This window comes from Coccinella septempunctata, chromosome 1, assembly GCF_907165205.1.
Source record: "Coccinella septempunctata chromosome 1, icCocSept1.1, whole genome shotgun sequence".
NCBI classification, from domain to species: domain Eukaryota; kingdom Metazoa; phylum Arthropoda; class Insecta; order Coleoptera; family Coccinellidae; genus Coccinella; species Coccinella septempunctata.
In genome coordinates, this window is record NC_058189.1 from 52983171 (window position 1) to 53009858 (window position 26688).

The 26688-nt window shown below is 34.4% G+C and overlaps 5 protein-coding genes across 7 annotated transcripts in view; 2 read left to right on the forward strand and 3 right to left on the reverse strand.

Moving 5' to 3' along the window:
• The first annotated feature begins 8201 nt into the window (after positions 1 to 8201).
• LOC123322205 (complement component 1 Q subcomponent-binding protein, mitochondrial) lies at positions 8202 to 10308 on the forward strand. The gene is made up of 5 exons (XM_044910084.1): positions 8202 to 8514; positions 9142 to 9292; positions 9553 to 9743; positions 9957 to 10045; positions 10098 to 10308. Exons 1-5 carry the CDS (start codon positions 8286 to 8288, stop codon positions 10245 to 10247), a joined length of 810 nt encoding a protein of 269 aa, XP_044766019.1. The 5' UTR covers positions 8202 to 8285; the 3' UTR covers positions 10248 to 10308.
• Positions 10309 to 10572: 264 nt separating this feature from the next.
• On the reverse strand, positions 10573 to 11170 carry LOC123322298 (TP53-regulated inhibitor of apoptosis 1-like). The gene is made up of 2 exons (XM_044910243.1): positions 10912 to 11170; positions 10573 to 10853 (listed from the first exon to the last, which is right to left on the reverse strand). Exons 1-2 carry the CDS (start codon positions 11056 to 11058, stop codon positions 10764 to 10766), a joined length of 237 nt encoding a protein of 78 aa, XP_044766178.1. The 5' UTR covers positions 11059 to 11170; the 3' UTR covers positions 10573 to 10763.
• A 94-nt stretch (positions 11171 to 11264) lies between these two features.
• Positions 11265 to 12553, forward strand: LOC123322199 (phosphatidylinositol N-acetylglucosaminyltransferase subunit C). The gene has a single exon (XM_044910072.1). It carries the CDS (start codon positions 11707 to 11709, stop codon positions 12544 to 12546), a length of 840 nt encoding a protein of 279 aa, XP_044766007.1. The 5' UTR covers positions 11265 to 11706; the 3' UTR covers positions 12547 to 12553.
• A 148-nt stretch (positions 12554 to 12701) lies between these two features.
• On the reverse strand, positions 12702 to 14185 carry LOC123322213 (general transcription factor IIF subunit 2). The gene is made up of 4 exons (XM_044910094.1): positions 13940 to 14185; positions 13667 to 13818; positions 13235 to 13446; positions 12702 to 13076 (listed from the first exon to the last, which is right to left on the reverse strand). The coding sequence occupies exons 1-4, from the start codon at positions 14086 to 14088 to the stop codon at positions 12789 to 12791; spliced, it is 801 nt and encodes a 266-aa protein (XP_044766029.1). The 5' UTR covers positions 14089 to 14185; the 3' UTR covers positions 12702 to 12788.
• Positions 14186 to 15452: 1267 nt separating this feature from the next.
• LOC123322180 (carbonic anhydrase) overlaps positions 15453 to 26688 on the reverse strand; it is a 34470-nt gene continuing 23234 nt past the window's right edge. For all 3 annotated transcript variants that reach the window (XM_044910055.1, XM_044910063.1, XM_044910050.1), the window contains exons 3-7: positions 18963 to 19154; positions 17612 to 17730; positions 17458 to 17553; positions 16122 to 16346; positions 15453 to 15765 (exon numbers count right to left, since the gene is read on the reverse strand). In XM_044910055.1, the coding sequence (XP_044765990.1) occupies positions 15631 to 15765; positions 16122 to 16346; positions 17458 to 17553; positions 17612 to 17730; positions 18963 to 19154 (767 nt within the window). In that variant the 3' untranslated portion in view covers positions 15453 to 15630. The remainder of the gene's footprint in view (positions 15766 to 16121; positions 16347 to 17457; positions 17554 to 17611; positions 17731 to 18962; positions 19155 to 26688) is intronic.

The following is a 26688-nucleotide window of genomic DNA, read 5'->3' on the forward strand; positions in this document are numbered from 1 at the left end:
TGAGGATAAATTCAGATGCATACCACCCGACGATATGAATATCGACAAGTGTTACGATCTGATTGAGCTAGCCAGCTTGTCGATATTCATATCGTCAGGTGGTATGCATCTGAATTTATCCTCATTATTTTATTCATTGCCTCCCTGTTTAGGCGTGATCATTCTTTATTAATATTATTACTGTTTATTATAATTATTGTCTTACGAAGATATGTGACCCTATTGACATTTTACCTCTGCTCATATATTCATTGCCATAATTATTTTATTTATTTATTTATTTATTTATTCAATGAACGGTATAAAACCTTTTACAAAAAAACAAAAAAAAACAACAAAAACAAAAAAACAATGAAAATTACAAAATCATCAACTATTTCTACTATTCAAAAACATTACATAATAGAAGAAAAAAATCACAGTGTTATGAGATGCCTCAAATCTAACCTCAATCCCGCGACCGACCGATGAAATATATCGAGACCCAAGGAATCTACGACATTGGTATTCCGCATCATTCTGGAAACTGGAGAATGAAAGCAGTAATCAGTTCTCGATAAGGCAGGTCTAAACAGATCGAATCTCCTGACCAATCTCGAGGGAACATATAAATTGAACTGGGATAGAAGTTCAGGAGAATACAAAAGTCCTCGAAACAGTTTACAGACAAAAATGACATCTGCATGGAATCTTCTTGTTCTCAAGGATGATAGTCCAAGCTGGTCCCGCAAACGACTCGCAGAGAAAGATATAAAAGAATATTCGCCTCTTCTGATTGCTAAATATTTGAGGAATTTGTTCTGTACTTTTTCGATAAGAAGGCTGTCCACGGCAGTGTAGGGGGACCACACGACGGATGCGAATTCCATATTTGGTCTTACAAGAGTGACATATAGGTATTGTAGTGTCTCGCTGCTGAAATCTCTAGTACTTCTGAGAACAAATCCCAAAGTTCTTAGGGACGTTGAAGTAATCATTTGGATATGAGGCTTGAAAGTCATCTCTCTGTCATATGAAATACCTAAGTCTTTGACAACAAATGCTCTCTCGATGGGTTGCCGTCTAATGAAATAGTGTACTGTTATTGGGAATTCTAAACGAGAAACAGTCATGAACTTACATTTATTGATGTTAATTGTTAGACGATTGGCTGCACACCATTCCTCAACAGCTCGCAGATCCGACTCCAAAGCCTCAACGTCAGCCATCGATTTAACCGAAGTGAAAAGCTTCAGATCATCGGCAAATAATAAAAATTTGACAAAACGGATGACGAGTCCTATGTCGTTAATGAAAATCAAGAACAACAAAGGCCCCAGGTGACTTCCCTGGGGAACGCCAGACGTGACAGAAACCGGAACTGAAAGCGTGTTACCTATCTTCACGAACTGGAATCTGCCCGAGAGATAAGAACTCAACCAGAAATAAAATCTTCCATGAAAACCAAATGACGCAAGCTTCCTCCCCAGAATCGGGTGCGACACCCTGTCGAACGCCTTAGCGAAATCAGTATACACAACCTCGACCTGCCCGTGATTTCCCAAGGCCTCAAGAACAAACTGAACGAAGACAAGTAGATTGGTCTCAACACTTCTACCCCGAAAAAATCCGTGCTGCTCAGGAATAATTTTATCATAACATCTAGACTTTATTTGATCATGAACAATAGACTCAAACAACTTAGGGATGGCACTCAGTATGGTTATTGGTCTATAATTAGAAATATCCTCCTTAGAACCCGATTTGTGAACAGGCTTGACAAACGCAGACTTCCAAGAAGTCGGGAAAATTCCATCATTCAAGGATTTGTTGAATAAAATTTGAAGCGGAAGAGCAATGGTTTGCTTACATTTCTTCAAGAATAACACTGGAATATTGTCGGGTCCAGATCCTTTATTCACATCGAGAGATTCAATGCTATTCAACACATGTTCAACATGAATCACCGGGACAGAAATCATGTCTTCGGAATCGTGATATGAGTTGTCAGTGGATTCGCTGGAAATATTCAGATCGCTCGGAATATAGACTGACTGAAAGAATTTACCGAAAGCATTGGCTATATCTTTTTCGGTATGAAAATGATCATCCCCATAACACATAACACCTGGTAAATTAGTATCGGATTTCCTAGCATTCACATAGTTCCAACATTTTTTAGGATTGGTACGAATAGATTCTTCGCTCTCCTTGACAAAATTATCATAGCATTCTTTAGTCAAACTCTTACATTGCGATCTGAGGCTACAAAATTTCAAGTAATCATCCCATGTGTTTGAAATCTTATATTTCTTATGAGCTATCTTCTTACGAAAAATCAAATCTTTCAATTCACATGAGAACCAATTGGGAAAATTTGACAATTTGATCTTGATTTTAGGAACAAATTCCTCTATAGCCTCGTATATAAGAGAGTAAAAAGCTTCAACCTGAGAGTCGACACACGCATCAACTGCTCCAAGCATTGCAGTCCAATCAATGGAGGACATGTACTCATTGAGTCTGTCATAGTTTGCGGATTTGAAATTGAAAGTTATGAAATCATCGTTTCTTCTGAAGAATTGATTTGTAGGAATTTTGAAAGAAAGTGCCGGATGATGAACATCCAACTTCGACAGGACATCATCAGCAGCATCGACTCTCAGGAATTCGGAACTCGAGAAAACTAAATCTAGCATTCTGCAATTTATATTAAGAATAGTATTGTTCTGATACAGATTGAGAAAGCTGAAAGTCTCTAATAAAACTTCAGAACGCTGACAAAAACCCGATTCAATATACAAGCACATGTGGTCATTAGACCAAGTAGTATTAGGAAGATTAAAGTCACCCACAATAAATATTTCATCTGGTCCAAACCGATCAACAGCAGCTTCAATGTTTTCACAGTGATAGTCGTAGATACACACTGGCGACTTGGGTGGTATATACGCTGAAACGAACAAAAACTTCCTACACCCGATAGACACAACAACGAGAACATCTTCGACCGACATCTGCACACGGGGTACGCACTGAACAGAGAAAATCTTCTTTATAGCTATTAAACAGCCACCACCTTCAGTTTTTTCACTGGTTGATGTAGATCGATCAGTTCTATAAATATTGTAGTTCCTCAACTGCAGCTCCAGGTCACCAATAGAATCGTTCAACCAAGTTTCCGTGATTAAAATTATGTCATATGATGAGACGTATATGTTTTGCATGAAATCTGCGAACTTGGTACGCAGACCTCTCACATTTTGATAGTAGACAGTTAGATGATCAGACCTTATGGACTTGGCTGGCTGCGCATACCGTAAGGCAGAGTGCGATGATTTTTTGAGAGGGGAACGATCCTTGGATTTCCTCGAACATAACGAATCGTTATGTCCTTCTCCCCTCTGGACTTCCTTTCCTCCAGTTCCTGTCGTAACCTTGACAAATGTTCCCTCTGCTTTAATGTGAGATCAGCCCTCACTCGGACGGGCTCAAATTTACTTTTGCTCTTCAGAACCTTAAGAGCATCTTCGGAATCCTTAAAGGATACCTTGATGGACAAGAGGCCGTCATCTTTGCTACCGCCAACACGCGTGGTACGGGCAATCTTAACTTCCGGAAATACTTTAGACACCATGTCCTGCACCATCTTATTATCCTCCCGTACCGGTCCAGTCATCGAGACACCGTAAAACATCACGTTTTTCGCTCGGAGTCTACGTTCATCCAGCTCTGAATAAAATTCCTCAGCAGAGCAAACCCCGCTGGTGCCTCCAGATGGCGCAGAAGGAACCATCTCAAGCCGATCAGCCCGAGAGCCAAGGCTGAACATGTCCTCCTTTACAGCAGAAATTTCCTCCGATAACTTATTTAAAGATGACCTATGATTACTCAGTACCTCAGCATGCTTATTGATGATTTCTTCATGTCTTCGCATATCAGCAGAAATTTTATCTACTTTTGCATCGATAGCTGCGATGTCGGTGACCGCCAAAGAAATAGCCCCAGAAAGCGAATCAAGTTTGTTCATCATCAGCTTGAATTCACGCATTGTTATGGGGGCGCTGTCATCCCCTGATGACGAATGTTGGGTCGAAACGATGTCCACGGATAAGTTCTCAGCCTTTCTCGCTCTTCTGGAAGAGGTGCAGTAAGAACAGGACCATTTTGTGCCGAGATCCTCAATAGTCTTCTTATCATTGGATGTTAAATTAGCACATACTAAATGAAATTGACTATAGCATGTAGAACATGCAATAATTTCACCACATTTCGCCGTCGATTTGGAACAACTCAAACAATTCGGCATTCTTGGCAAAAGGAAATAAGTTGCACAAATCCTATGATGTATGGACGCCTTAGAATGGAAATATGAACGTTATCTCGCACAGAACCCAGAGATAAGATAACGAAGATTATGAACTGAGAGATTGTAAATAAACAGTGTCTACATCAGTGTACTTTACCCATTCATGAAAAAACTGCGGGCTGAAAGGTACTCGTAAGCTTTCACCATGCAATGTGGACAGCCTCAAATTTAGAATTTTGTAGTTTCAATTTCCACCAATAAGAACTAAAATTTCAGAGCACAAATCGAAACCACCCAGTCAGCTAAAGCATCACATACGATAATTATAGCTTATGTATTTCCATATTTTTTTTTCCTGTGCTGGGTATATCAATATATGTATATTTTTCATGACAAGTTTTATTTCTCCTTAAAATTCGCCCTAATAATCCATATTATACTATCGACGTCTAAAATACCAGTGAATGGGCTAATTTAAATTTCGCGCCATGCGATTGCAGTTTCCAGTTATACCGACATTTCTCTCGGTTAGTTGGGTGGCAGCCGCATGGGGGCGCTGAGGGCGGGATAAACTGTATTTTGCATCGTAGAACGTTCCTCTTTGGTAGAACGTGAGTGTCAGATCTATTCTACTCTGTAATCTGTGATCGTCTGGTTGTGGTAGGACTCCACATTACGTAGGCAACCCAAAGTACTTACCCTGATTACTAATAGAAAAATTGACGGGAGGTTGGGAGATTCGAAAGAAAACAACACATTTAAACCCAAACAAGAAACGTTTATTTCGGGTTTCATTGGAGACGATTTCCAATGTCATAGCTCTAGGGCGCAACAGAGGGGAGGAAAAAGAGCTGCGAGAAAACCTCCCCTTAGAACAGCAACAACTACATAATCTACTATACAGGTATGATTTTACGTAGCTACGGCAACAGGTTCAACTGGCGAGAGAAAATCTCATGTGAAATGCACACTTGGTGGAATCAGTTACATCTACAGCTATCAGCTCCTTAATGATGACTCTTAACCGATACTTCAGTGAGATGAGTTACGTTCAGCATACAACAGTTCTGAATTGGGTAGGGTTCGGAAAGGGGGTTGTTGGAAGGATTAGACTCAGATGCAAGGGCATCCAGCCTAAAGGGTTGGAGACGCAGTTACAATGGTACCCGGCCTCAGGGGAGAGAGACGCAGCTGCAAGGGCATCCGGCCTCAGAAATCGACGCAGGTACAAGGGTACCCGGCCTAAAGGGTTAGAGACGCAGTTACAACGGTACCCGGCCTCAGGGGAGAGAGACGCAGCTGCAAGGGCATCCGGCCTCAGAAATCGACGCAGGTACAAGGGTACCCGGCCTGCAGGATACTAGGAAGGGCAAAATCCACAAAAGTTGTATGTTTGTCCCGTAACACAAATATGAATTATTTCCGCTCCTGGCTATCACGTTCAAATATGTCCTGTATTGACCAACTCCACCAGTGAAGAGAAAAATAATAATAATGAAAGAAAAGGAAAAATGATAATTAAGGGTCCTTAATGCAATTACAGTATTTACCCTGTTGGTCGTACCTAAGTAATCGAATCATTGGCTTGGCTTGGGGACGCTTCAGTGACATTTACACGTATTCATAAGATAAGTACAAAAAAAATATGTAGAAATTAAGAAATTAATACTATGAACATTACATAACACAAGCGCATCCACCATGAAACAAGTTTATTATAATAACTAGCCCTCAAATCATAAATGGAATAGAATTGGAAGCAAAAAGGGGTAGCGTACAAAATGGCGTCTAGCGTCCCTATGACGTGTTCAAAGAAAGAAAAACTCAGAAAGTACGTTATTATCTACAATAAAGAAAATGAGTTATATTGTGTGTGGAGCACATAAAATAGAGACGGACGGAATTGGCCCTCGAGTAATTAACGAAATACTTTAACAATGGAAACTAATATGATGCATCAAGTACCCAAAACCGCATATTCGCAATAAAACCTTCAAATTAATAAAATAAGAAACGGTAATAATGAAATGTGTGGGAACTTACGTCTGGAATTCACTGAACAAAATAAAGAAAAAAACAAGCTTTGTCTTACTCAAAAATTCACTCCAGAAAAAAAAAACTAACTAACAGGAAAAACCGGTTTAACTCGTTTCAAGAAAAGACGCTTAATGAATCCCTTCTTCATTAGGATTAGGAATTTCTTGGCTTTTTTTTCTCAAGTACCCACTTGAAAAAGAGCGTCTTCCAGAGGGTTCTTAACGCTTGCGCCATCTCCCCTTTCAGTTCAACAGCTAGTACAGAAAACTCTTTCTCACATTCCTTCTTACTGATGGTCTTCAAGCGAGTCCTCTAGAGGGCAGTAGTTATCACAATGATGAAAAAAAAAGAGCAGTCCACTACAATACGGACCACCCACTTACTAACCAGAAGTAACCAAAGTGTATATACGGACCACAGCCCATGATATATCTCTGCTGAAAAAATTTGTGCGTACTTTTCGAACCGATTCGTGGAACAAATCAAAAAGAATCTTTCTGATTCTATGAATATTCTATGTTAATAAAGGGTGTTTTCTGTGCTATGTTCACACCATAGAGAAAGGAGTGATATTAGTGTTCTGTGGAAAGGAGTCTCTGGTTCGCGCGTTTCGTTACACAGAACAGACCCATATAGAAGGGAAACTCCCCTACTAAGAAGTGGGGTCAAGTTTCAGCGCCCCCATGCGGTGGTTCGAGGAAATAAAAGCGCCCTCTGGCGGCCGGAATTCGAAACAAATGAGCGGGAAAATTTGAAATGCTTCCTATTTAAAATCATTTGATTTGATTTTTGAAGTTCGGGATTGAAACAACGTACTGGAATGAGTTAATATAGCATGTAAGATGCTATATTACCATTCCAGTACGAGTTGTTTCAAATCCAATGTTCTCAGAAGCATGATGACTTGAATAAAAAAACACATATGTAGGCAATGATATAACTATATTTCTTCATAAATAAATCATATATACATCACAGTGTATCGCCTTATATGTAAAGAATAAAATAAAAATAATTCTAATGTCCATATAATATACATCAAAGTTTATGGGTTTATAAGTAAAAAATAAAATAGAAATAATTCTAATGTCCATATAATATACATCAAAGTGTATGGGTTTATGAGTACAAAATAAAATAGAAATAATTCTAATGTCCATATATACATCAAAGTGTATGGACTTGATAGGAAAAAAATAAAAAAGAAATGATTCTAATGTCGATATATACATCAAAGTGTATGGGCAATGGGCATATATATGTAAAATATAAAATAGAAATAATTATAATGTCCTATGGGAATTATTCGTTATAGGACTGAAGGAAAACACTGTTTTTTTTTTAACTTAGTCGACGTTTCATCAGTACTTTGCTGATTTTTTCAATTCAATTCAATTTGGGAGAACCCTTCATCATAAAGCACTAATATTCATGTAACCAATAATTCCCATATATATGTAAAAAATAAATTCACACTTTCACTCAAAATAGGATTTTCGTATTTGTTCAGTACTTTTAGTAGTCAAAAAGGGATTACAAACTTTTTCCATCCAAAGTTTGATAATTTCCGGTTGTTTATTATCTGCTTCAGGAAACCGATGACGTCTACTAGTCTTATCACCACAGTTCGGCACACAAAATTTATTGCTTTTAATATTTCTATTTTCCGACATCTTATTCAATTATCAGAAAAAACACTTAGGAATCACGATGCACTTCACACTGCAGACAAAGACGAAAAGAATGAGGTTATGGAAATGTTTACAAACGTAAAATCAGCGATGGAAGCGACCCCATGCGGTGGTTCAACAAACTAAATAAGGGGTCCAGTTTTTGTAGCTGAGTTTCCCCTCTATCTTGACTTACTTTATGTTTCGTTAGGCCGGCTGCTAGATATTCGACGAAACGAATATAAAAACTTCTTAATTTCAGTTATATTTTGATAAAATATTCTACCACAATGAACGTGAATCACATTTTCAGAGTTTATAGAAACAGCAGTATTTTGAGAACGCTACTGAACAGCTCGAAGCAACTCACAGCCAATTCCAATGTGAATATGCGCTACCCTCAAATTACCCGAAATATGTGGTGTTTGTCTGGAAATTCACATGCACACAAAAATTCATTATTTAATCATAGTCTGAATTGCAATTGTGGATGTGGAAAAAGCAATGCTCATTCCAAAGGTAATGGTATTTTCAGGTTATTTGTCTATTTAAAACATGTGGCGAACGGTATGGGGTCGATTCTTAAATCTACATCACTATCGATAATTTCCAATAATTGGTATAATAGCCCTTCAGTATTAAAAGCTTATTCTGTAAACAAATTTCTCATCACTACACTACTCACGGGGAGACAGGGTTTTTTTACTGAGGTTTTTCCCTAAGCTCTTGTATCATACTCCAAATTGTATGGTACCCCGTTACACTAACCTTTGCTGAAACTCATACATATGCTATATTGTTTGATAACTAAAAATGTATTGCTGACATTCAAAAGAATATATATATATATATATATATAGACCAACATTCCTGTATAAATTATTCAGAGTGTTAGTTTTTCCTTTCGCTCTAATATTTTCATCAGTTCATGAATCCTAAATGTAATTTCAGCGAATCTATCAAAATTAAAAGTGAAATTACTGTCTGATTCGGCATACTTCAGTATCAGATTTGCAGTTTTAAAACATTTCATTAGTTATCTAATGATTTACATCAGCATTATTAGAAGAAGTAAATTCCTCATCCTTTCTTATTATGTATCTCTATTCTTCCTTGAATATATTTAAAAAATAATTACTCCTTCAGCTGAAAAAGAATTGGTAGAATTCCTCACTGAAGAAATATTGGCAGAAAGGAAAACCCAAAAAACAACCACAATTCCATCAGAGCTTGACGGCTTTAAGGCAAAACTCAATGGAGCTGAAGTGACATTAGTTAAAGAAATCAATGATGAAACGTAAGGGTACCTTCATTTTCAGTGTAACAAATTTTCACTGATTTTATCATTTGTGGAGCTTGTTCAGTGTGGTTCTTAGCAATTTATCATCGAAAAATAAAAAGATTAACAAAAAATCAAGTGCAATATTTTGGATGGCCAAATTCTGCCATTATATTTTCAATACCAGCATATTAAGAATAGATCAGTGAAATTTGTTCTAAGAAATTATCACTGTTGGTCATCAGTCATAGTTTTTCTACTTTTCTCTTACTTTTTAGTATAAAAATTACTTTCAATGTCAATCATACTGTAGACCAAGATATTGAAGATATTGACCCTAATATGGATAAACCAGAATTGGGAGAGTTGAAGTCTAAGCCTGCATTTAAAGTAGAGATATTGAGAGGCAATACAACTCTTAACCTTGTCTGTTCCTTCTTGAGCCCTGGAGATGATGGTGGAGAATATAGTAAGCTAAATTTAAATACAGCATGAGATAATATTCTTTACTCAAAATATCACTGTTTTTATATTTCGGTATAACTTTATCTTTGTGCTTTCTCAATTTTTTTTTTGGAAATGCTGTTTTTTACAAAATCGAATAATACTGAAACAAAAATATATCACATAGAAATCTATCTAGTAGTATTCAATTATGCAATTGGATTAATTTGTTTTTTAGATGACATTTTTGGAATAGACGAGATCAGCATATATGAAGGTGACTGGAATGAAAATGTTTATGCAGTATCAGGAGAAGTTGTAGATTCGGTAATTTGAAAAAAACATGTTTTTTATTTTTTCTTATTGTTCTGAATTTTAGTATTTATATGACCTCATTCTGAACTATTTGGAGGACAAGGGAATCACCAATGAATTTGTTGAAAAACTTTCTGGATACAGCACAGCCTTCGAACATTCAGCATATATTGGATTATTGGAAAGTTTGTCCAAATTTGTTTCAGGAAAATAGTTTATTAGTTCTAACCCTTGTATTGTTACTTTCTCTATATCATAAATAAATAAGTTATTACAAATGGTTTTTCTAAAATTATCTCCAAATTAGCTAGATATAATAATTCAGTATATACTAATAAACTTCAATTAATTAATGGGATGGTAAAGTGCAAACATTTGTTGCACCTCTGTTTTAGAGTTCAGCTACTACTTAAAAATTTATGGCAATGTGTTTTTCGATCTGGAAGTTATCTTTTAGGGAAACAAATTTTTACCTTGTAGGTTTGAGATGATGGTTAACTTCTGAATTTTCTTAAGATTAGGGCTCAAACAAAAATGGATTTGAGTGCAGGTAAATTGTAGTACATATATTTCAGGTACAAAATACTCAGCAAAATTAGTTTCACCCAGATGAATATTTTGACATCTTTTTGATTTTCATAATGGGTAAACAAAATAGCATTCCTTACATTAACTGAACACAGTATGTAAATAAATTATATATTCAAGTAACCCTTTAGCAATATTTACTTCACTTGTCAGGTGTTTTCTGTTCATTTTCGGTGCCTAGAATATCACGTTGAACTTCTCTTACATCAATATTCTGCTCTTTCATTGCTTTCTAGAAGTAGTAATTTAATTGAAACAGGTACCTACACAAACACAATCAAACTATGTACCTTCACACATTGTTGATATGTTTTCAGGAGTGTTGAACACATTGAATCATCATAATTTCCTTTCAAAAAGTGCTCTGAAAACCATGTATTAAAACAGGCATCGTATTCTCTCTTTAAATCGATGCAAGATTCGCTAATGCTGTTCATCTTCCTCAAATAATTCCTTTCTAAAATTTTAAGAAAATTATTTAACTTTTCACGATTAATTTAGAAAATTTTGAATATCTTCTTGTCATAGAGCCACATTTGACATAACCTAACCTAATTTTTGAAATTCATAGAATTGAATCCCTTCTGTTAATCTGTTGTTACTCTTCGCATCTTTTGGGTTTCTCCCGAATGAATTACCTCAACAAACAACTTTATGATAAAATGAATTTAACAGGAGGCAAGTGCACGAAGATTTGATTAAAATATATCCGTGTGATAGATTTTTCTTGAAAATTATTCGAAAAATTGTCTTCCGCTGTCTTTGGTTGAAGACTGTGATATGAAATATTTTTAGAGGTTAATGTTCGATTTTGGTGAACCGTGGACTGAAAAGAAAACAAATATTGGATCCTGCTATCAAAGGAGACCTTTTCTTTGGTTATGATGATGATTATATTCAATATTTGGTTGATAATAATGTAATATCAGGTTCATTTTCCATACACATAACAACGGAGTTTTCATGGTCAATACGCAAAAAAAAATTGGAAGTCGACAAGTCAGAAATAATTGCTTGCGAAGAAGTTTCCAGTGTTCAATTTGATGTGAAATCCAACTAAGGCTGTGCTAGAACCAAGCTTGATAATGGTACCTTGGGAAAAAGTGTTATATAAGCATCAAAATTATCCTGACAATTATACAGACGGTACTTTTCTGCGCGACTTAAAGAAAAATATAGATTATAAGGAAGTTTCTTATTTTGAAGCCTTCATAGGCGCAAACTTACTTGTTCAAGAAATATGTATGGTTATGGGTTTTGTCTTAGTATATATCTATCTTTATAACGAATGGCTACCACCAAACTTAATATTCAATACTTTCAATTGTTTAACTTTAATTGGATTTTTGTTACATAAATTCAGTTATATAAATAGTGCTTTTTTTGACATGATAAGTCACGACTTGAGAACATTGCTTATTTATATTGTGTTTGGGCACCTATTTTCACCAGTTTTATATACTTTAACTGATACCATAAGCACAGATACAATTTATACAATGACCTCATTCATGCTCCTTATTCATATGATATTTTTTGATTATGGTGTTAATGCCACCATTGTTTCCAATAGTCTATCATTAAGCGCAGCAATTTTTGCTTCAATCTGTTTGGCCTCTAGATTATCATCAGCACACCATGCATTTATTCTTATAACAATTGCTATAGAGTGTTTTGTGTTATTTCCACATTTACAAGTTGATACAGGGTTTTCCCTCTTGATAACATTAGCCTTAGCTTTGTGCGATTTATATTTTTTAAATCTCATATGTGTTTTTGCCACTGTAATATTTTTGATAAGTTTATTGTTTATTATTTTTATCTGTCCATTGCTGTTTGTTAAATATCAGAAATATAAGGAAAATATATATGGGCCTTGGGATGAAGCTGTAGTTGAAGATGCCGATAAGACAATATATTTTTGATAGACGATATTTTTGACTTCTTTACTACCATGAATTCTGAAGGCTTGATGATATAATATATGAGGTGTTCCATAAAAACTCAAAAATGATGTACAGGGGAAAACAAACAATTAGATCAATGATGAACTATCACTATCCAACATTAAAAGAAATGATTCACAAGAACTTTTAATGTTTACCTCCACAATATTTTAAAAAACAACTGTAAAATAACATAAGATGAAAGAGTCACCTGAATAATACTAATCCTCCATATCCTCTTCCTCTTTTTTTGACGTCTCTGGTTGTTTGTAATGCCTGTACTCAGGTTTCAGTTCCCACATATTTTTGTGCGGATTTTTCAGATTATAGTTACACACATCTTTGAGTATTTCTTTCAAGTATGTTATAGGTTGTCTTGTAATTTTTACAAGATCCTTAATATTATAGTACTGATGTTTTTCAAATGCATTGAATAACATATCCATAACAGCATCTCTATCATCACGAGCTTTCTTACCTTCAGCTTTTTTACGTTCCATATACTCAATCTGAAAACAAATATATTCAAATGAAATCACGAATGAACTCTTGATTATATGTAGCGTTTCATGATTTATACCGAAAATATGGTGACAACTTCATTGAAATATTTTAAAAGGTTTCGAATTCAAACAAAAGTATTAAAACTATAGGAAAAGAAACTTACATTGTTCTTATGATCTGAAACAGGTTTATAAGTATTCACAATCTTCTCTAATTGTTGGACTTGCCGAGTCGGTTGTGCTGCTTTTTTTATAGATTGTAACTTCAGTTTCATATAGCAATTATCTGCATAAGGTCGACATTCTAATTTTTGTACAATTTTTCCTTCCATATATAGTTTTTCAGATTCAGGGACAACAGAATCGGTTGATCCAGCTACATAAAAAAAATAAAACAAAGGTAAATTGATTTTTTGGTTACATTTTGAAAGAAAAGTAGGTAATAAGCTTCCAATAGCTTCATTTAGTTCATTATTAAATTTTTTTTCCTTCTTCTTTTTGTAGATTTATTCCCGGTAACGGGATACAGCAATGAATGAATGAATGAATGAAATAATAAATGAGGATAATCATTTCAATTAATGATACCTACTTACGTATTACATGTGAAAACACTCCAAGAGTTTGCTGAGTTACAGTTGATACATCCAACCGATGGTCTTTTGGAATAGCTTCTTCTCCCTCTTCTTGTATATTCAAAGTCGCAGAAGATAATGTTAAAGATACCTGTGGTTTTTCCCCTGGTGCCCTGAAAATGTATTCAAACTTAAATATTGGAAGAATATTTTCAATGCTGGTTATATAGTTATTGATCAACTGCACTGTTTGATTAACTGAAATCATTACATTCATGCAGAATTAAATCTCACTTCGTTATTTTCAGTTTTCCAACTTCTATATCACTTGCTGCCTTCTGCCACCTGTTAGCAACATATTTCGGAAGTTTCACAAGCCAAACACCTCTGTTTGCATTGGATAAATCTAAGTCTCTATCAAAATGGGGGTTTTCTTTGGACATTTTACTAGATTTGATTATTTTGGAATATCCTAATACTCAAAGATTCTTGTTTCGTTTTCGCTATTTACATTTACCAACACCAACATATGTTTGACGTTTGACGAGCGACACAGAGTAGCGATTTCTACGAAACCACAGAACACCGAACTACAGACAAACAGACTTTTTAGTTTTCTTCTTCGAATGATTCTTATTCTCCAACGGTTCAGTTTATCTCCAAGCCACCTGGTGGCGTAATTTACAAACTCGTTGGGCAGGTTGTTTCTCTTTCAGATTCTTCATTTATTTTATCATAGACAATCTATTGTATTTTATTTCGCTCGTTAGTTACGAGAACTGATAAATACGACAAATAAATAAATAAATGTGAGAACTGAATGCTAGAAAGTTGTATTTCTGGTTTGCATTTATATATTGGACACTCAAGATTAATTTGAATTACTTCAAATATCGAAATTGAAAGGGCTTAGTTTTTATGTATTATTAGATTAATCTATAATGTAATATATGTGCCAAAGGACATCATGCCATTTAACTTTTTTCCTAAATATAATCATAGTTATAAGGTTAAGATTATTATACATGTTTTCATCTGTTTGTCCTAATTCCTCGTGATTTCCGAAGTTCTTTGGAATACCTACTTCTATTTAAATGTTAAGTCAATAGAATAAATAATATAAATGTGCACGAACCTCTGATACAAATAAACATTTCGACTCTTTAGATAATTAACTTTTTTGCCAGTTATTCAAATAGAGGAGAGTCACATTCACCACGCTATCGTTTTTCGTAATAAGTGGAGAACATTGCTAAAATTGCCATTCAATGGGCTCTGGAATAATAGTGTCATAAATTACTGGGTGTGCTATTTGAAATAATGCATATAAATAGGAAAGTAGTATTCTGTTTCCGGCACAAACGTAAGTCTCTCTTCTATGGAAATATTTTAATTGAATCTGTTAAATAGATATATAAAAACCCCCTCGATCGATACTAATTTTCATCTCTATTTGCCGCTAGTTTTCCTAAAACTTCTTGTGGATGGTCAAGGCAGAGCCGTCTTCAGAAGGCTGTGGTCAACGCCACCTTGTATTTAGACATTTAATTTCAACAGAATGGTATGAAAAAAATACCCAATTGAAAAAAATGTGTGATACAATCCACACGAAATTCCACGACTTTACAACTATACTAGTTATATTTAGAGTTATTCATGTCGATTGGAGATATTTTTTAAAATATCATAATATATTGAATATAGGGAGCTTATCAACATCTTGGGAGGCGAAGGATAGCAAGGAAGTTATACTTCAGACCTCGTCAACGTCATTTGTAAGCAATAGTACACTCAATAAAACAATTTCTAACATTCAATATTAACTCTTTTGGGACTTTGTTTTTATTTCATCTAATTCCTATTTTGTACACTGAATTGTCATGGCTGCTTTATCACAAAACTGTAAAAACTGTGCAATTTTAATCCCTACTATGCTGAACACCGTGTGCTGTTTCATGTGGCTTTCTTGTACATTTCGGTGAATTTCATCGTCCCTCAAGAACTTCTCTTGGACCCAAAGGAAGGGTTGGCCTGAAGTTAGTTTTAATAGAGCCATCACAATCTTTACAGGGGCAGTTTTCCTCCTGTGGGTAAAATTTGAGACTTCTGAAAGCTCTTAGCTGAAAAAGAATACAATATCAATAAAAATGAAGATTACAGGAGAGGAGAAATCTTTTTGAAACCAAAGATTCAATCAGATGGAGAGGATACAAACAAACGACAAGGAGCTGAACTTCCCACAGCAAGCTCCAAATTCCCACAATTTTTTTTGATCAAAATTTCAGATGCTTTTAGGACAAAATATTTTTTTTTTCATTTTCGAGGTTGTCTGATGAGTCATATTTTAGTTTGCATATGTGGGAGAGGTTTTGGGTCTAGGCTGATATGATATGCCGCGCCGTTTGTAATGCTTTTGCAAAACCATTTTTTTAGTGAATTTGTGGGAAATTCTTGAATGAAATATTGAAATGTGTACCTGTTCTTGCGAGACTTCGATTGGTTCCTTGAAAACGATCCAAATTACACACTCCGAACAGGGTGGTGTTGTTAAGGATCCACAATATGTGTAGTAACCACAGCTGATGTCTTTAGGTAGCATGTTAACAGGGTTGAGGGGTGGGCATTCGGTCTTTTGACCTTTGAATGGGATCTTGGGAAGTTGAGCTACAACTTTTTCCATCTCCTCGTTTTTGGCTCCTGGCTGAAAAGGCCCAAATATTGTGTTTCACCATTGAGTATTAATTGATATATTGTTTAATACTCAAATAATACCATTGAGTTTATAATACTCAACAGTATCACTGAAATTTTAAGCATCAGTTGTTCAGATGAAACTGTACTTGGAAATAAAAATGTTCTGTCCAGAAAAAGCCTATCCAAAGGATTGCAAAAATTTTTTTTGCTTGTGAAATAGAAAGGACAGCGACAGCGTGTTATCTGATTTTCGAAATCTTAAACCTAAAAAGGATGAGGTGTAACTTAATTATGAAGAATTCGAGGTGCAATTCAATTCTGTTTCTGTAAGCATTCTAAAATCCCAAAGAAAAGAGCTAGGAATTTAAAATTTTCAAGGTAGGTTTATCCGAATGATGCCGGCATTATATAAGGTTATATCATTCAATAATGGTGTCGGCTAAGTTTTCTACTGGAAAAAATTCAGCGCATATAGTTTCGCAGTTACAGACAGATATATATCATTTTTTCTTCTCAAAAAAGAAAAAAGTCTTGTCCAAATTAAATCATTAAATGCAGACCGTATATCAATAGAAATTGGGAACATTTCAAGAAATTCGGATATTGAATTGATATGGACTATAATACTGAAACACTACTACTGAATTGAAATTACACATTCCTAATTTTCATTCACTAACATGTTACCTTGACCCAACTGAAAATGATACTTTGATGGCGAAACACGTGTCGTGGTTGAATATTATTATCTCATTATAGTGAAGATCGTGAAATTCGGTTTTTGAAAAAAATCTGTATCTAAGAATCTCTAATATTTGTCAGATGACAAGGTCAAAAAAGCTCGGTGAAAAATGAGAACTTCTCTCAAGTCCACGTTGATAATATATTGAAGGATGTATCTACAGGAGATATTTCGTTAAAATTATCATAAATGGTTTGGACTAGAAAATTTCTTCCCTAGCACCGGAATCGAACTCAGGATTTCAACGTTCCTAACCCAGCTCTGAGTCACTGAGCTTCGGACATAATTAAATGGTTAAAATATTCAAATTTTTTGTATGGTTTTAGGCTAATTAGGTAATTCGAACAAAAATTATTATTGCGCATTTCATTCTCACCTTCAAAAATACCCCAAGAACACAAAATCCGTCCGGATGTTTTGCAGCTTCTTGCAATGATGGGTACTTCGAGGAGTTCCAATGGACCATGTGCAACTACGAGAAGAATAAAAGACTACAAATATCTATAATTGCATCAAATGGTCCAGCTTACCTCTCCTGCGAATTTTTTTCCATCGATTGTGTGCTCCGATCCCTCATCGTCTTTTTCACCCCAGTGACAATGTATTTGAAGTAGTTCGTATGTTCCTTCGATTGGTCCTCCGGAGAGTGCTGTTAAAAAATATTTGCTTGATTCTATACAAAAGGTGGTCCAGAATTATAAAGGGCGTTCCTAAATAAGTGTATCGACCCCCATGAAGAAATAACACTTTTTTTCTCTTCCATTTTTTCCAAGATACAGTGTGACACATTTTTTTTTTTGAGTTTTTTTTTCTTATATCTCAGGAACCGTTTGAATTACACATTTGAGTTTTTGTACACACATTGTCACTAATAATAGCTACTTTTTTGCACTTTATTCGGATTTATTAGACGTGCCAGTGGAGGAGATATTGAATTTGCACAAAGGTTTCAACCCCCAACTTTTACACCATTGGACCAATTTGCATTTGAACAGCAAATTCTGATGCGCCAATGTGTTTTACATGAAAAAGATATTCTTGGTTAGTTGCTTTAAAGTGAACTATTTCCGAGAAAACAAGCAGTTTTCTGCTTGCTAACGCATTGTAAATATCTTGTAATTGGAAAAAGCAGTAGTTAGTTAACAAGTTTATAAAATTTAACAAAATTTGACAACTAGGTTGTTAAGTTCGAATTGTAGAGTTATTTTTCATTATTAAGACCTGGAGGAAAGAATGGAAGAGATAATTTTTTTTTTATTTTTTCATGAGAAATCTACAGTTGACCGTTGATACACTTATTTGGGAACACTCTGTATACATTAATTTATAGAGCTGTTAGTACGTCCAAAAATATTGGTACTTCTTTAAGTACACTAAATTGAAAATTTAGAGAGATAGAACCCAAAAAAAATGAAACAGGCTAGTTTTGGGGGGTTATTAATAAATTATTTCAAAAATTGTTTCCTTTTATTTTACATTTTTCTACGCAGAGAAGGTGAATTGTAAGAATTCGAAAAGTATCATCATTTTTGATTAAGGGCGGGTTTGAAAATTTCAAAAATTATTTTTATTTGCATGTTATTTTAAATAAAAACTTTGAACGCGTTTATCCCAAAACTCAACTTGTATCATGAATGACCCTGAAAAGATAACTAAGGACAAAGGTAGTCCCAAAATTTTCTCCCTTCGGTAAATCGTAAGTAAAATTCAAAGTTATTCTTTCTATACGTCAAAAGCCTGAAGCAAAGTCCTACAGCTTTCATCCCTCTTTCTGATTAAAACTCAAATTTGCTTGTATAATCATCTACATAAGGTGCAATTCAATAATGCTTCGAAGATCCAAATACCAAAAAAAAAAACTGAAAAAATTTCGAAACTTACACGATCCTCCTTGTATCATGTCCACTTGCCAAGCGTGGCCTGTGTTTCGGATATCCTTCACTTTTTCAGGAGTGTAACGCCATTCCAAATTTTTATTGCAGTTCAAGGTTTTCAGGTCCACAGGTTTTATATCGACAGGACTCTGGTGTTCACCCTTAGCTGCAGGATAATGTTCTGGCCAAGTTTGTGGTCCTGTAATAATTTTAAAATTTAGCCTTCTGGTTTATTCTGTTTTTAAATATTTCTTAAACAACTACTTAGGGAATTTTGTTGATAACGAAGGTGCAATATAATCATTTTATCGGCACTAGAAAGAGTCGTTAGAACCTTTTACCATATCTGAATCTTCGTATTGTGCGTTCAAAAAGAAATTTGTTGATATCCCATATATGCTATTTCTTAGCTACTAGTGAACCATCCGTACTAATATTATAAAGAGAAGAAGTTTGTGAGTTGATAAAAAGTATTATCTGGAACTATTGAACTATTGTATATATTTTATTGTGATCAATCATATTCGGACAAAAGTGGTATTTTTCATTGATTTATCGGCGTATGCTGACTAAAGGCATTTATTGGGCGTTGAATACTCAAAGCTAAAGGGTTTGATATGCATGTGCAGGGGCTGCCCAAAAAAAAAATTATATGAAAGGCCCGTACTATTTTGTGACAAGGACTCATCCCTTATTTTTTTCCTCAACTGTTCATTTACAGTTTACACCCTGTATACTTGTTAACACAAGAATACATTTATTCAATTCGCAATTTCTCAATTGACAACTAAAGAGAGCTCCAATTGTATTCCAATAAATAAATGTATCAACAACCAATCACGATTATACTGAATTATTATTGAAATATCTCCATTGAAACGATTTTCATATGAGTCAATCAATTAAGGCAGTATTTGCTTATTCAGTGGCAATAAACCTGACTTACTTATGTATACATTTTCGTTAAACCGCATTTCATTACTTTAGAGGACTAGCCTTGCTTATTGAATTATGTATTTCTTGTTACCCCAAGTGAATATAGACGGAGACAATGGGGTCCAAATCTATTTTTGTTCGCTAGTATGAGTTATGGAGTGAATATAAACGAAATGGTAATCTGAAATTGAGGAGCTTTTTTTTAAGAACCTACCAATATCACATCCGCTGATTTACTGGTCATGCATTTCAATTTAAGCATGTATTGAAAAAAGAAGGTGTTGCGAATCATGACAATGAAACACAGGTTTTATTTTTGAATAATAAATGTGTTAAAGGTAGGTATTTTATTGGATTTTAAGAATTTTATATCTCTACTATTCTCTACTTTTATAAACTGTATAGAAACCAGAAAACGAAGAGAAAGGAAATTGGCAGACATTCTACGAGAGCGAGCAAATAAAAATAATTTTGGTGGTATGTACTAGGAATCACCACAAAAAAAATTTTTCTCAAATATTTATTCACATTCTGTACAATAATAATTCGTTTGGGAATTATAATTTTTCAAACGCCAACGAATAATTTCAGATGTTCTTGAAAAAGGTAGCTGAAAGATTACAGTTTATCATTCAATTTTAACGAAATCTCTTCGGCTTGAAATTCTCACACTTCTTTGATATGAATGAGATAAATAAACAGGGTGAGTCTTTGACCTGTACAAATATTTTAAAGGTAGATTGTTGAGGTCAAAAGAAACACTTCTTTCTTTTGCAATTTTTTTCGAATCGGCACGGTTTAAAAGATACAGGCTGTTGAAAAAACGGTTTTATCGAATGAAATGAATTTCGTAATATAGTTTTTCATTAATTTGATTAATCTTTTTCGAACACAAGATATCAACTATGTCTTCCAGTTTTCTCATTATGAGCATTAGAGTCATTCGGGGTAACTGTGCGTAGAGGGTAAGTGTGCGCAGTGCGTATATCTCGACTATGCAATGTATGAAAGAGGGGTTCATTTGGGTGATGCAAGGGCGCAGAATCGCCAAATTAGTTTTTCATAGGAGTGCGCCGGCGAGGTTTCTTTAACTTTTTATTTGCAATCAATCAAATTTACTAGTTTCATTTTAAATTTTCAGCATCTCTGCAAATTCTGCCAGGTTCCGAGTCCGACAGTGTTAAAAAATATTTTATTCGATCATGCGCATATTAATTTACATATATAATAAAAAAATTTGGGTTCTCTTAGCTGCTCAACTCTATAAGAACGTCAATTCAAATTTTGGCTCACTTGGGAAAGTGTTCGCGGGTGTGTGTGCGCATAGATTTATTATATGGGCATTAGTTCAGTGAGGAATAAATTATGATATTGATGATTTTCTTGGTTAAGACTCGATCAATATTGTCCTATTTGTTCAGAAAAATAGGAAGAGCCACCAACAGGAGAATGTATCAAGTGTTGTGTTCACCAAGAATGGTGGCACGAACAATAATGCACTGCTTGTGAAAAGACGCTTCTGTATTGACAATAAACAGCATTTCTCTAATATTGTAACATTTTGATGACATTATTTTGTAATTTGTTTTGATTGTGTGGTTCACTAAGCACTGCGTTCACTTACCCCGTGAGGGTGCGCACACTTACCCGCAATACGGGGCATGTGAACGCACTCCGACTTTGACTAGTAAATTTTTTTTTGCGGAAAAAAAACGTTTTTGTTTGTTTGCTTTTTGATGTTTTTTTATAGATTAGAAAATTCTCTATCTTATGAATACGTTTTAATATTCCTAGCTTCAACATTTGTAACAGGGTATGGCACAGTTGCCCCGAATGACTCTACGTATCATAAAAATACCAAAATTGAAAGAACCCAACTCTTGAAGCTAAGTTAAACGCTATCTAATGAACATTTGAACGTTTTGTAAAATAAAAGTATTCTTCATATTTTCTCGTATAATACGCAGAGTTTTCGAGCACTTTGATGTTCAAAAATTGAAAAGTATCTGTGAAATCTGAAAAATTGGGTACTTTTGCCTGAATAAAACTCTGTTCAAAATAATAATAATAATAATAAACAAAATTTTATTTCAAGGAACATCACACAATACATACATATATGAGCGACATTAACTGAAACAATAGTCAAGACAGAAACAGGAAACATAAGAACCCTACACCAGGAACTCATCACATGAGTAAGGTTCGATTTTCAAGAAAAGATCATTTATTTGTTTTTTAAACGAATGTAAAGAATTGAGTATTTTGATAGGTTGTGGTAATCTGTTGAAGAATTTTATGCAGTTGTGATAGGCACTCTTTTCTGTGGATGACAGTCTATGGTGTGGAAAGTTATAGCCATAGACTTATAAATAACATATATACGTATTATAAGTCTATGGTTATAGCAGAGATTTCTTGTGGAATAGTTTGATTGCGGTTTTAGATGTTCAAACTGTTGTTTATTTTTGAAGAAATACAAGAGACATTCTTGACTAAAGATTGCAGGGAAAGTAAGAATTTTGTTCGACCTGAATTTGCCTCTACAGGACTCCCGCGTATTTAGTTTTAATATTATTCTCAATGCCCTTTTCTGTGCTATAAACACTGAATTGGACGATCTTCCATTTGCATAGAAAATTATTCCATATCGCATTATAGACTCAAATGAAGAGTCTTTAGAGAGTTGAAGTTCATGTATCGAGTAATGATTCTAAGACCATAGCTAGCTTGGTTGAGTTTACTAAGGATCCACAGATGTGCAGTGTCACAGATTTAGCTAGTTATTCTGAAGATAATTTTATTGTTCCAGGGGTGGCACAGCTCATTATGAAAACTTAAACATAAAAATCTTTTTATGAGAATCGGAGAAAATAGTATAAGAAAAAATTGTTTCCTTTGAAAAAACCTACCGTTCAAATATTTTCACAAGTCAAAGACTCGCCCTGTATAATTCATTTATACAGAGGAGAACAAATAAATTCTTAGGTTTCTAGATAATCGCTGCTCAAACTCCTTGCCATTCGAAGTCAAAAGTTTCTTTAGTATGATCGATCAGTATTATAACGAGAATGTTTAAAAGAGTCGACATGTTTGGAATATGTTAGCATAACAAAGTTATACTCTTTTCCAAGTTAGATCTTAGTTCAACACATTCCTCCTCGTAAATGAAGGATAGAAGATAAAACAAATATACCTACCCTATCTTATCAGAATGTATTTTATTTGAAACAAACGTATCAATTGTTTTTACTGCAAAAAAAGAAAAAACCCTTGAACAGGGTTCACATTTCATAATTAGAAATTTTTAAAACTGAGGTCCGTAAACGTTTCGTCGAATCATTGCTGCTGTATAGGGTGTTGAAATTTCAAGAGTCCCTTAGTATTTTCTTTGTATCTCCTGCAATTATTGTGATATTCATACCGCAATCTGGTTACAATTTGGGATGCAAATCATCGGCTATTCTAGACGATTCTAAAGAAAGATATTTTTCAGGAGTTAAGTTCGCTTTTCAACCAACTAATCAATTTTTTGTGTGACTATGCACGTAGCCACCTAGATTATAAAATATAGAACGTGTTTTTTGTTTCTATACAACTTCATTTTCTGCAGTTTTTTTGGGCGACCGATATTCTGTGATTCCCTAGACGAGATTAAAATTTTAAAATGGTCAGAAAATGATGATCTATTCAGATATATTTTTGAAATAAGAATTCTTTTATAGATGAATTTCTATCTACCTCTATCAGCTATTAGTTTCAATTCGCCTCAGACCTTAATTTCATTCAATTGCTGAAGTCCATTAAGGATCTCGGAAATAGGTGTTGTTTTTCGCATCTAAATCCGTGCAGATGTCTATATTTACATCGGGTGATTTGTTTTCGTCTTGATTCATTTGATCTTCGACCTATTCTGGTTTATCCGCGGTAGAAAGAATCAAATGGCTATCGAAACTTATGAACTTTGTTAACTATATCAGGTTAATCAAATATTTGTCTTTTTTTGGAAGCTTTTTCCCCAAGTAAAATTGCGCGTTATTATTTTGCCTGAATTTATAAGATTTTCAAGGTTTGAATCTAAAATGGCCCTGATTGTTGAGGCATTCGTTGTGAACACTATCTTTCGAAAAAAAAGCTAAGAACTTTGAAATTTTCTGGGTATCTTTACAGGGTGGTCCAGATCGTAACCAAGAAATTTTAACCACGTATTCTACATCAAAAATAAGCCCTAGTTTGTCATATGAACATATGTCGAGAAATGTTTCCTCTCCGAGATACGGGGTGTTAGAATTATAGAAAAAAAAATGTTTTTTATTAATAACTTTCAAACTGCTCGAAATATTTTTATGAAATTTGAGACATATGTTTTGAGCGTCACGGAGCACTTTTTGCATAATATCATTTCTTTTCTATTCCACCAGTGGCGTCCGTACTGCAGCGAGACTGAATATTTTCAGATAAAAAAATGATACGCCACTGGTTTTTCCGACAATAAAAATTACTGTTTAAATCCTTATTTAATTTGGAACCAATTCGGTCTCTTGACTTTTTGCTGTACGAGGCACCGTTTCCGGTTAAAAAAATAAAACACATTCTCATGCATGAAGAAATCGCCAAAATTTGATATGGTAGGTACATAATAAAAATAAGACTATTTTTGTGAACGAAACGTGTAACTAAAAAAAAATAAGCATTAACAACCTTGCTCAAAACGAACTTAAAGAAGATGGAGTTGGGTGTGTGTTGACTTTATCTAATCTTAGAAAATTGCTACAAAACCGTAGTAAGTTTTTTATTGCTATATCAAATTTTGGCGATTTCTTCATGCATGAGAATGTGTTTTATTTTTTTAACCGGAAACGGTGCCTCGTAAAGCAAAAAGTCAAGAGACCGAATTTGCTCCAAATCAAATAAGGATTTGAATAGTGATTTTTATTGAAAAAACAGTGGCGTATCATTTTTTTATCCGAAAATATTCAGTCTCGCTGCAGTACGGACGCCACTGGTAGAATAGAAAAGAAATTATATTATACAAAAAGTGTTCCTTGACGCTCAAAACCTATGTCTCAAATTTTATGAAAATATTTCGAGCAGTGTGAAAGTTATTAATAAAAAACATTTTTTTTTCTATAATTTTAACACCCCCTATCTCGGAGAGGAATCATTTCTTGACATATGTTTATATGACGAACTAGGGCTTATTTTTTATGTAGAATACGTGGTTAAAATTTTCTTGGTTACGATCTGGACCACCCTGTATATAGGTTTTAAGGCATTGAGGAAGTTAATACTCAATGGTTGAGGTTCCGAACCTTATTTAAGTGGCAAGAATTGCTGTTTTTGTAGCGGATGTTGCTTACTGCTAGCATAAATTTGTTTGTTTGAGGAATGGTTACAGACGATTCTCATTTTACGTTGTTTTTATGCACCCCCTCTTGTTAAAATTATTATCAATCATGCATCGTTTTCGAGAAGAAGCCTTCGCAGGGGTGGTCCCTTTTCAAAGAATTTTTTCTCTTGGTCAAAGTTTTTTGCACAACCAATGACTATGGGTCTTACGTTATATGTTCTATCTGTATTACTTAACCATTTTCGTATAATTTGGGAAAGTCTGAGGAATGTTCCTCTTCTGCGTAGAAAATGTTATTGTTAGTGTCAACCCACTATTTCATTATTTGACAAAAGATTACAACAAAAAGAAGTTTTCAATAAAATTGTTGCTGTAGATAAAATAGGTACTACTGTTTAATATCTTTCTTGATTGGAAAATAAGTCTTTCTTCACAAATCATTATCACATTTTAAAACAAGCGTTTTATTCTGTTAAAATAGTTCAGTACCAGTGACTGTAACTGTTTCCATGATATCCTAGACCGTGTCCGTAATACAGTCCGCTTCCGTAGGGATATCCTAGAGATAGACCATTATATCCATAAGCTGGAGCAACCGCAACACTTTTTGCAACTACAGGAGTATGATAATCCACTCTTGAACTGTAACTAGTGGCTGAAGGCACCCCATATCCTACCAGATAACCAGGAGCGGCGATAACGCATGAAATTAGGGCCAAAAAAAACGAAAACTTCAACATTTTTCAGATATCCGGTTTAACTTCGCTATACAAAATCAATCTAGGAGACCACTGTGCAACGAAAGCATCATTCGTCCTATTTATATAAAACTTTAATCTTAATTTCACAATATGAACTTGAAATGTGCAGTGAAAAAAATGTATCAATGTTCCACTTCCTTGGTTTCAACGAAACTTTTGTAAATTCTATCATGAATATTGATTTATTTCTGGGATTGGTTCACGGTGCTACAATTTCCCAATTCTTTTATTAATTATGTTCTCAATGTAATTGCATGGTTAATTTTTCGCTTTATAAGTATAGGAAGAATATCGAAACTTTCAATTTCAGATCAACATATTCCAAAGATTTTTTCATTACTCACTGTAAATTATCCCATCTTTATTTATTACCAGTATCATCTGCATATTACATTCTGAAGTTGTAATCTTTTAAAAGCTAAACTATCGATTTTTGTGCCTTGTTGTTTGGTTGCTTTTTTCTTATCCCGATTTTTATGACCTATTGTAAAAAAATAGAAGGTGAATTTAATGTTAATGTTCAATATTAGGATTAAGTTCCTAGAAAAGCTGCATAAACCTATCGTAAATTACTGTACGGAAGTTTCTGGTAAGACGCAAGAACCATACAATTGTATAAGGGTAATATCGTCCTTCGTCCTTATAAATATAAAATGTTTTCCTTATACAATGACCATATTATGATC